The sequence below is a fragment of the Festucalex cinctus genome, chromosome 4, assembly GCF_051991245.1.
Source record: "Festucalex cinctus isolate MCC-2025b chromosome 4, RoL_Fcin_1.0, whole genome shotgun sequence".
Lineage (NCBI taxonomy): Eukaryota > Metazoa > Chordata > Actinopteri > Syngnathiformes > Syngnathidae > Festucalex > Festucalex cinctus.
The window spans coordinates 20442135-20453386 of NC_135414.1; the positions used below are offsets into that span (position 1 = coordinate 20442135).

At 40.6% G+C, this 11252-nt stretch overlaps 1 protein-coding gene across 1 annotated transcript; it reads right to left on the bottom strand.

Moving 5' to 3' along the window:
* Positions 1–1305: 1305 nt before the first annotated feature.
* On the bottom strand, positions 1306–11047 carry LOC144017728 (RNA-binding protein 26-like). Its single transcript, XM_077519602.1, has 22 exons — positions 10543–11047; positions 10224–10342; positions 10002–10120; positions 9648–9739; positions 9287–9558; positions 8777–9052; positions 8445–8684; positions 8093–8224; positions 7849–7989; positions 7494–7602; positions 7256–7415; positions 5961–6155; positions 5541–5642; positions 5379–5447; positions 5200–5298; positions 4485–4559; positions 3799–3969; positions 3447–3551; positions 2968–3171; positions 2476–2562; positions 2061–2174; positions 1306–1750 (listed from the first exon to the last, which is right to left on the bottom strand). The coding sequence occupies exons 1-22, from the start codon at positions 10599–10601 to the stop codon at positions 1661–1663; spliced, it is 3030 nt and encodes a 1009-aa protein (XP_077375728.1). The 5' UTR covers positions 10602–11047; the 3' UTR covers positions 1306–1660.
* Between the last annotated feature and the right edge of the window lie 205 nt (positions 11048–11252).

Genomic DNA, 11252 nt, shown 5'->3' on the forward strand with positions numbered 1-11252 from the left:
AATTAAAATGGTTTCTCAAATATAGTTTTAGAATATCAAATAAAATGCTGGAGGAAAATTACTGGGGCAACACAGATTTCTGTCAGGGCTACAGCCCCCGTCCTAGCCTGAAGATCTGAACACTGCCAATGCATGCATGCATACATGCATACAAGCAAAAAGCACTAGATCTACAGCTTGTTTGAGCACAAATGAAGCTTGAGGTTTCCTTTGTCTCATGTATGTGAAGGTTTGGTGACGCCACAGTAGGTAAATGAGATGGCGGGCTGGGGGCCTTTAACACCCCCTCACTGAGACGGAGGGATGAGGGTGAGCTACACTAGATGGTGGAAAGCTTAAATGATAAAGTGCCAAAATTGTACAAGCGCAAATCTGATTCCTCACAATTATATCTGCGAGCCAGACAAGCACCGGGGGTGGTCTGGGAACACTTGAAGTGCTGCATGCTGATTGGCTTATTTGTCCTCTCTTATCCAAGGCTGAGGAATTGTGGGAGCTTGTTCTGCGGGGAGTCTCTGTGGGTGCTGAGCCACCTCAGACACCAGGTTTAGCAGCACTTACTGTCACTGCTGGATTTAAGTGAAAGGCCAAACTGATTCAAAATAGTTGACATAGCTTTGTGACTTGTAAAAGATTTGTGATTATTTTTCAAAATGTGTTTAAATTTGAAAACCGTATATATATATTTATAGTTTTGAGGCTTTTTCTTCTTCACATACAATGAATGCCTGTCCTGTAGGCTGCTGTATGAGGACGTGTTCTTACAATTTGTATCAGGGAGCAAATAATCACAAGCTAAGGAAATAGGAAAATACATATATTTAATATAAATTAATTCCATATAAACAGCGCCAACAAGGTTTGACGTTTCTTAATTTCTTCTGGAAAGATCACCTGCAACAAAAATAAACATTTCAAGGATTTGATTCACATTGTTATACTATTGTGGATACTGTACATTTTTACTGTGGGAATGTTGATAGATCCTTACCTTGGACTGGAATCATTGACATATTGCAGGTTACCTGACCAGTCACATAATTGCAGGATGGAAGAATTGTTCAGGAAGTTTGCTCTTTAGGTGACGTGTTTTTTTTTGTTTTTTTTAAATGGTCAGTTATTATAGGATCGAGCTTATCTAACTGCCATACCTTTTTTTCCCACCTGTTTTTGGCAGTGTTTTCTGACCATTTCAATATTTTTTATTTTTTTCCACACAATTCAAACTTAAAGCAGAGAAAGTAAGCTTTCGTACAAATTATCTGAACCCAGACATAACATATTTACATATGAACTTTCGACCAATCAATGTAACACTATTCTGAAAAACTTTATGGTCTGTCATTTTGTTAAACAGTATTACAGAAATTGCTTTCTCAAACCAAAAATTCAGCAAGCTGTCACATGTCCAGAGAAACTAGCTATCCATATTACATACGAAAAGAAAAACAATACTACAGTAAGAGCATTTAAAAAAAAAAAATGGTTGCATCTGGAATACAATTAAAAAATCAAAGTTGTTTGTTTCTTCAGCCAGTTACATCTGTGTGATTTCAAGCCAAGGTTCCTTGCCAGATTTATGAACAGGCATTAAAATAAATAAATTGCTGCACAACTGGTCATCGTTGAACTCAACTGCGAAGGAGCATTGAGATTATCTTCATCTGCGCCAAGAGCGAGGTTCGTTGTCATCTTCCTCCTCGTCGTCGTCCTGCAACAAGGCATCATCGCTCAGTGACTCTTCGGGGTACTGCAGATAAAACAAAAACAAAAATAAGCAAACTGTTTGCCGACAATCCATATACAAACATTAAATACACATGCTGAAGCTAAAGAGCTCCAAATATTAGAACTGAAAAACAAAAGCCAACCTTTCGTCATTGCTTTAAACTAGTACATCTTTCACTGACAGCACAGAAAAGTTCTAAATCGGAGCAGGCTTGTGTAATGGCTCCCTCTTGTGTGCTATGCTGGCATTACTACCCTTTCCCTATATCATCTGGAATGCAGTATGACAAATGTGTCTGTTAATCCGCAAGAGAGAGAGGATTAGCACAAACCTCATCCTCATCTGGCTCTGCCTCATTTGCATCAGCAGCATGCAGCGTCAAGACAGGCTTATGCCAGGCCAGGCGCAAATACCGGTTGTTCAACTTGATGCCATGGAGGGCCGCCTGCAGGTGCGTTTAAAAAAAAAAAAAAAAAAAAAAAAAAAGGCATGCAAGATGAAAACACATTGTAAAAGGAAAAAAATTAAACACCGTGAACGATGTGTCATTGCAGTGGTTCTTAACCTTGCTCGAGTTATGAACCCCACCAGCTTCCTATGCAAATTTACAGAATCATTTGAGTCAGGGGTATGTCTTTTGACCTCCACCGAGCCCCTGAGAATGACTCACCAAACACCTGGGGTTCTATCGAACTCAGGTAAAGAACCACTTTATTAATACCAATAACAATTAGAAGGCAACTCACCTGCTCAGCCTCTGCTCTTGTCCTGTAGGTGATGACGGCAGACAAACTGTTTTCATCAATCCGGCAATCTTCAATTTCTCCAAATTGCTTCAAAATTGTCAATACGGAACATTGGTCACTTCACAATCTGTCTCATGAGAGAAACATCGCTCCACAATTATACATACATATTTACAGTTTAAGAACTTCTGTTTGATTTAGGAACCTTGTGTGATTGTTATGTTGGAGCCATGACACATTTCTTACATTAGAAAACTCTCACAACACACTACCAAACAAAAACACTACATGAAGTATAGATGCATACGCCACTGACAGATGAACAAAGATATATTACTATTATTAAATCATTTTGAGAATAAAAATCAAATTGGACATTTGTCCCACTTTCACTTGTATAATATAACCAGTATATGCAGTGGTGGACTGGACTGCAGTCTAGTGGACATCTACTGTCTTACTCTTGAGTACTGTAGGAATAAGCGGACTTACAGCAAAATGCGGCAGCAGATGTACCCGCTCCATGTCGGTGAAAGCGGAAATCTCCAGAGCTCTGGGTCGATGGTCCACAACCACATGCAGTGGAACGCCTTTTCCCCGTCCTCTGGCACCTCTGCCACGGGCCCTCGGAGCGCCACGCCCTCGAGCTGAGACCCCGCGACCTCGGCCCGGTGTCAGCAGTCCCCTTTTAGCAGCCTGAGCAGGAGCACAGAGGGCAAACAAAAGAAAATTGAAGTGAAATTATAACCATGTATGACTGGAGGTGAGAACATCTAAATAAGATTAGATTTTATTTATTTATGTTTTATTTCTGTATTTTTGCTTAATGATTGTGCTATTCTGAAATGCTTTATAATTCAATTTGAAGTCCTTTAAAAATAAGTGTTTTTACTGATCACTCAGGTTTTCTTTTAAGAATAGCACACGTATCACAAATTCTAGCAGCATATGTAAAATTAGCACAACTGTACCTCTATCTGCAACTGGGTATACTTAATCTTCAACAAAGCTGTGTCTTCTCCGGCTTGAGTCTTCTTGTACAGGTCCAGTTCTGTATCCAGCAGTTCTCTCTGAGCCTGGGAGACGAAACATTACATTCTCTTATCTTTCAAAGAAAGTCAAGGCAGGCAGTATAGTGGCTACAATACGAGACCTGTTAATAGTACACTGGCCCAAAACATATAATTGGGGATTCACTGAATGAAGATGAAATCATGTCCAAATAATTAAGGGAGGGGAGTGGGTGGGTCTAGCAAACATGAGAGGAAAAAACAGAATACAGTAAGAGCTGAATGTGTGTGCTGAGCATTCATAAAGTATTACTTGGGCCTTGGTCTTGACTACGGTGAGTAGATTGCTGCTGCTGCTTGAGATGCTTTTTATCTCCTCTTGCAGTTTGGTGATGCTCTTGGTTAAAGTACCTAAGGTTTCCATTATCTTGGCTTTATCCTCTGCTTTCATTGTTTTGTTTTTCTCAAGTTTGGAGATCAGGAGCTGTGGACGACAGGGGCATAATTTGAGCATTTCAGGGCATAAGGCTGCATTATCCAACAATCATGTTTATGAACATTTGAAAAGCAATTACTGTAGTCAAACCCTGCATGTGACATGTTCAAGCTAAATACACATTGAACTTTTACTCCACAACTTACATATTACTGAGTATAAGTTGATTGCCATTGTAGATGATTCTAATTTGGAATGTAATGGAAACTACTCACTGTTTTAAAGGAATACTTGACTCATTCAGCCATTTTTAGCATAAAAAGTTAAGATTTTGTCTGTAAGTAATTTGATAAATAAAATATTTTTTCATGTACAAAATCTTTAAAAACACCTTTTGCCACTGACCGTCGACTGAAAATGACATCACAGGTGCTGGTAATGACCAATCACAGTATCTCTTTAAGTAAATTACTTCAATCACTGTTGAAGAAGTGGATTAAAATCAACATGCTCTTTTGTCGCTTTCCTCAGCGTCCACCATACAATCATCCAGATGATCGTACCTTCTGTGTTTCAATGTGTTTCTCCAGTATTTCCTGCTTCTTCTTCCGCACATCTTGCTGTAGCCTTAGAGCTTCCTGTGAAAGCATTTATCGGACAGGACATTATCAAATACTGATGCTATTGAAAGTTACAACTGCATTATTGTAGATGACCACAACCAATACCACTGGGCTTATTATTAGTTAGCATTTCCCACTCGACTTTCAATTATTTTACATTTCATTTCAATGTAGCATGAAGTACTTCTTACTTCTACTAAAAACCATGCCGAGCTAAGAGAAACACAACCCCTAGAAAATTGAACGACAATAAATCTTACGAATTTCAATAGGTTTAATTCAGAGGTGAGGCATTCCGTCAATTCTGATGGAAGGTCCGTCAATGATGGATGCCCATTTTGTTGACAATTGTTGAGCTTAGCATTGCGATAAATGTTTTTTTGTCCGTCAATAAATTGTCAATCTAATCCATCAATGAAGTAATGCCCATTTTTGCTGATCAATGACGGAAATATTGACGGACTGACAATGACAGAAGGATGTCCCGACTGTTGACAATTGACGATCGCTCAAAATTCATTGGCACGCCCACCTCTGGTATGATTATTTATAAATATAGAATTATACTTCGATCACGCTCATTTCAATAACACTTCATTGATGGGTATAGGCAGGGGTTTTGTGAGCCCTTCCAGTCAGCCATTTCCCTTCTCACCCGTTTCTTCTTCACAGAGTCATCAGTGGTTTTTTGGACAGCTTTTAAGGCTGCAGGATTGTATACAGTCTTTGAGAGGCCTGCCGAAGTCGAAAACACCTACAATTGCATAAAATGTGAACACAAAAAACCTTCATACAATGAAAAGGGAAACGGAGATCTGATTGACTGACATTTACCTTTTCAACAGGAGCAGCAGGTTTGGTCGAGAAACCCAAACGCTCCTTCACTGACACTTTAGCAGGGTTCTGAATCAGTTGGGGGAGGGAGGAGAATTTACATGCCATTACAAATACTATTTTTTTGACAAGCAGACTTGTAACACTCCCACAAATACGCACCTGAGAAGCTACACTGGAGTCTTGTGAAGGCTCGGAATTTGCAGTGAGAAGAGGCCCAAGGCGATCTTTGACAGACTGCTTCAACGAAGTCGCTGAGGGCTGCTGAATTATAAAAAGATTTAAAAGAAATGCTGTAAAAACGTGTTTGAAGGTTCTCAACCCATAAATGTTGTTGCTGGAAAATGTATTAGTTATATGTATTAATCAATTAAATATTAGATTAATATTAATAATATTAATTAAATGTATTTTTAATGCTGTACTGTTTACCCCAAAATATACAATGTGTACATAATCTGAAACAAACTAAGAATTCCAACTCATACAATGCTAGAACAGTGAAGGAATTATCATTTGTGCAGAGCATGAATCTCCCCCAATCCCAAGACTATATTGATCAGATCAAAAATAACAGTTTACTATGGCTGGCTGTGACTGCAACTGCTGTATGTGAGACAGTCCATGTCCTAGTCCATCACTTCCATTCTCCCGGAACCAATGCACTCGGATGAAGCGGTTATTGAGGATGGCCTCTGTGCTTTGTATGGCTCGCTTGGCCTCATCTGGGGATGCAAACTGGATCAGCGCACCCTCTGGGTCATTCTGGTAGGCCACCTTCGGAAATATAGAGCACATCTTAAAACATGGAAACAATACAGAATAAATGGCACTTAAAACAGTTGTGAAATTGTTATTTGATGGATAATGCTTTTCTTAAAACTAACGGAACAAAACCTTAATGCCACTTAAAGCAACCTAAAGGTTTAAGAAGTCAATAGATTGGTGGATCCCCAATATTTGCACGACATAGGGACCAAGCTCAGCCCCGAAGTTCCCCGGAGGCCCCGTCCACACAGAAATGTGTTTCTGTGTACCCATTAAGTTATTTTATCATTTCAATGTTTCGTCCACATGGAGTCGGCAATCTCAATGGATAGATCTCAAAACGGTGCCCTATACATTTCCATGTGTCCAACACATTCCCTGAGACGATGAAGTGGTTGGCATAGTACTCATGTGACTGTGCACGAACATGGCAACCACTCCAACAATTGTAGATCAGCATGTTTTAACTTTCTTTGCCTTGACGATATGGGCTTTCATTCGGAAGCTGAAGTTCTACCTTGTCGTAAATCCACACAAATGTATCCTTTCTTGCTTGCTTTACATTCCCGCCATTGCTGTGAATAAGTTAACACTGCACAGGCTAATTAATTTTATTTTTTTGAGACTTCCTGTGGAAGTGTTACAGTGCCACTTCAGGCCTTAAATACATACTATGATGGCATTTCAGCGCCTTCATGTGGACACACACATTTCTTGAAACAATTTTGTGCTTACAGCAAACTTTTAAAAATGATGAACAAAAAGATCAGCTTCACTTCTGTGTGAACGAGTCCTAAGAGAGAGAACTGCCAAAACAAAAGATTAAAACATAAATATAAACTATACAACAAACTGTGATTGTGAAACAGTTTAATAGCATTTCAAACACTTTGTGAATCAAATGTCCATGTTAAACTCAATTTTAAAACGATCCAATTTTACACTGTAAAGGGAAATTACATTCTTTATATTTGACTGGCATTGACAGACACATACACATGCATGCTCACAAAGTTACATATTAGCTCATATTTGCTAAACTTTGCACCACCAGACAGCGGACTAACAAAGGAAACAAACAAGATCACAGCAGTTAAGCGTTGACCTACCTGCAGGTTGACGATGGTTCCAAACTTGCTGAAATGTTCATTGAGTTTGCTGATGTTGTTGAGTTCGGAGGGAATTTGCCGAACCAGCAGCTTCGTGTTAGAAGAATTAAAAGGACCTCTTCTGTGGTAGCCCAGGTGGTTGGGTTTGTTATAGTTAGGTCTGGGGGCAAAAGAATATATTGTCTATGAGACCACTTTTGTTAATCTTGCCTATGTAATACTCCACAAAACGTCTCACCTGTCAAACCAAGGTTTCTTGTGGAGAATGCCTCCATCATGTAAAGCAGCTGGTCTCTTCCTCAGGCCAGAATCCATAACAATTCTCATACTGTTGTTTGGAACCTTGTCTGGGGAAGGACAAAGCCTAACTGACTGGTCTACATCATGCTGCTTGACAAGAGTTGACCATTACACAGGTAAGGAAACATGACCATGAGCCCGTAATTATTCTAAACAGCGGAAATGTGGAACGTGCATGGAAAAGCTATTTTATCACTTGTAAATGTATTCAAAATGACTCCAAAAGCAATGTCATTGTATATATGAAATACTGATTCAGAATGAAATTACGTTGGCCATCAGATGAGGCCTACCTTTCGGTGGCTGGTCCACATCCCCCATAGTGAGGCCAATCAGGTTGGGCCTCTGGGCATTGACCCGGTGACGGTACACTGGCCTGGAGCTACTTGTGATACTGGGAGCCTCAGGGTTATACACATCAGTCTCATATGTATCTGGCACATAGAGTACAACAAGAAATGGGGTAACCAATATTAATGTCAATAGGTTGCAAATGCATTGAAGAGCGAACAATCAAAGTTACACAACTACTATCACCTGAGGGGAAAAGTGGTGGAGGCAATGACGAGCGCATGCCAGAGGTGACAATAGTGGGAACAGCACTCGTAATGGAATTTGGAGGAGCATCCATTCCAGATGGTTGAAGTGGAGGAAGAGGTGGTGGTGGTCCTGAAATGGCAGAAAAATATAAGTGCCTACAACAAGCGGAAATTATCCTGTACTATAGAAGTTATTTTCGACTGTCAAGCAGCGGCAAATCAAAATAAAATTCAACTGCGAGATTGTTTATCAGGCAACACAACCCCTTTTAGACAATGTTCAAAATTTCACTAAAAATGCAAGTGCCTATTCTCCAGTATGTTATGAATTTTCTTATTATATTTCTTACCTGCAACGGGCGGAAGGCTTGGTGGAAGCGTGCCTGGTGGAGGTACGGGAGGGCCCAGATTGACAGGTGAGGGGTTCATTAGTGGTGGAGGTGGAAGGCCTGGGGGCGGAGGACCATCCACAACCGGGATGGGTGGAGGTTGGAAAGGCAGCATATTGGGCAGACCGACATCCTCCACTACAACTGGGTCACTGCCATGGTCGAAAGGGCACATGTCTCCTCTCATGCAGAAGCCTTTCTCTGAAGGACAGACATGACATTACCAAAATAATGTCTACATGGGTTTAATCAGTGCAAAAAGTTCATACTGTCCACTTTTCTGTTTTCCTCACCATCATAGTCACGGCACCGTTTCCTCGGTTGAGGAGGGGGCCCTCTAAAAGGGCCGCGATCCACAGGGTGCTCTGGGTGGAAATCTGACCAGCTTTCAGTTGTGTTGTTGCTGTGATGATGAGTGGGCGCGATGACCGTGATGGTGCTACTCAGTGTTGGCACAGGGAAATGGGAAGTGGTTGCAGTTGAAACTAGAAGAGCCGGGGTGTAACCCTCACCACCTTCCAACCTGTCCACTCGATCGTGATCATACTTCAACTTCCCAGGATCCCGTTCTGTAAACGATGAGTGTGACGGAAATTAAATTAAATTAAACCAAATCCAAACATTTGAGTGCAAACAACTTGACATTTGAAGTTATTAGTAAGTGTTGCCAGGTATCCAAAGTCTTTCTTTCTATTCAGGGCAGAATGAGCCACTATCACAACTGAAATAGGCCAGTTCATAATGCTGGTTTTAATGCATTTTCTTTCAGGAAACATCTGCACTTGCAGCAATCAATGTCTTACCTCTACTCCTGCTTCTTGAACGAGTTCTGCTGTGAGGAGGACTCCCGCTTCGGGCTCGATCCCGGTCCCGGTCTCTGTCCCGGTCTCTCTCCCTGTCTCGGTCACGGTCTCGAGTACGATCCTTGCTCCAGCTCCGGCTTCGGCTACGACTGTAACTACGACTGCGACCCCTCCTCCGATTGTAGCGATCACGGTAAGAGTCCCTTCTGGGTGGGTTGCGGTCGTAATCCCTCTTCCTGGAACGGTCATCTCTCTTACGATCATCTACTCGCCTAATAATTTGGATTACAACAACATATATGATAGGGAGTTAAAGATGATACCAAATATTACATGTAAAATGGACATTAGTTGCACACACCTGCTATCTCTACTGTAACGAGAACTAGATGGTGGAGGGCTGCTATTCACTCTTCGAGAGAACTTTTTGTCACGTTCTTCTTCTCTGTTTGCCTGAGCAACAAAAACAATGCATGTTAGACCAAATTGCAACTGTACATGACAAAGGTATAACTAAAATTTTATATACAATTTTAACAATCAAGACAGACATGTTAAATGAAGGTGAAAACGTGATGTGTCAGTTTGTCACTTCTTTTCATCTGTTACACTTGGGAAAAAAATTAACACTTTTATCCATCCATCTTCCAAAACGCTTATCCTCATTTTATGATTTAAAAAAAAAATAAAAAAATAAATAAAAAATAAAAATTACCTCCTCTTTTTTCGGCTCATCTTTCTCAACCTTGACCAAAGTGGGTGGGGGTTCCGTCTGAGGCAGGTAGCTTTTGCTGTCTATAGCATCAAACAGCTTGTCCACAAATTGCTGAGTCTCTGGAAGATAATTTGAGTCAATAAAATAATCAATAGAAACCATATTGACGTTCAGACAATAATTGTAACTGGACAAATTGTTACTATAAGACCAAAAAGGTACCCTTCTGGAGAAACACGTCCAACTGGTCAATACACAAGGCTTTTAGTTCTTTTTCACTTTTGTCTTTCTTCACCAGGGCAACAACATACTTGGCGAGTGCTGAGGGGTCTGCATCGCAGCTACAATAGTAGAACAAACAACTTTAAAATGGCAGCAGATCCTCGGGGATAATATAGACATGTTATTAAATAAATGAACTATTAATGCCATCCACACTTCTCTGCTGTGTAAGTGTATGCTTGTGGGACAAAATCTCTTTCACACCGAGTCAACTACAATTTCAACTTAGTTGTAGCTAACAGCTAACGTTTCTACTTACATGGGCTCAAGCGTGTCAGACAGCCATGTTTTCAAAGCATCCAGATTTTCTATTATCATTTTAGATCCAGCTGGGAATTGTTTTTGTCACCACTGCCCGGATTGATTATACGCCTCGAGGAAGAGTAGACATTTGCTGAAGTAAATGGCCACTTTAGTCTATAGTTTAAGCTAAGATGCTAAACGCGCCGTTAGCTTAACTCAGCCGCAACAATACTGATTGACTTAGCATAAGTCCCAGGCCGCAAAACGTGCTATCAGACGCCCGTAACGCGACTGTTTCGGATTAACGTCTCAGGTGCGCCTATATATCAACCGTTTCTACTAACTCGTCTTTAAATTAGAATTAAAATTAACCAGTTAAAAAATGCAAGTAATTTGCACGCTGAACATATCACTTTATTTACGCCCCTCGGTAGCTAACGTGCCTATCTGACTATTTACTTCCGCTTTTGTTCTCGTTCAGACGTTCACAGCTATCGCGAGACCAGCGTTTCATAATGGATTTGTCATAGCCATGGGATACGGCAGCGTAATATGGGGAGGAACCGTCACTTGCCTTCGGTGCCGGTTGGCGGTTCACTTCTACGCCTAAATAATGTAAGCTCGTGAGTGAGAAAAGAACATTGGGGTAAAACAATAAATACAATCATCATATCAGCCTCTAGAATGACTGAAATATTAGTGTTAATGAATTAAATGGGCAATATG

What these genes read in the sequence shown, in the direction of transcription:
- LOC144017728 (XM_077519602.1), bottom strand. Translation starts at nt 10,601, where the DNA reads ATGATAATAGAAAATCTGGATGCTTTGAAAACATGGCTGTCTGACACG. An exon ending in ACTCCAGTGTAGCTTCTCAG is followed by an intron (nt 5,448 to 5,540) that starts GTGCGTATTTGT and finishes CAACTGATTCAG; the next exon opens with AACCCTGCTAAAGTGTCAGT. An exon ending in ATCTGCTGCCGCATTTTGCT is followed by an intron (nt 2,563 to 2,967) that starts GTAAGTCCGCTT and finishes ACAATTTTGAAG; the next exon opens with CAATTTGGAGAAATTGAAGA.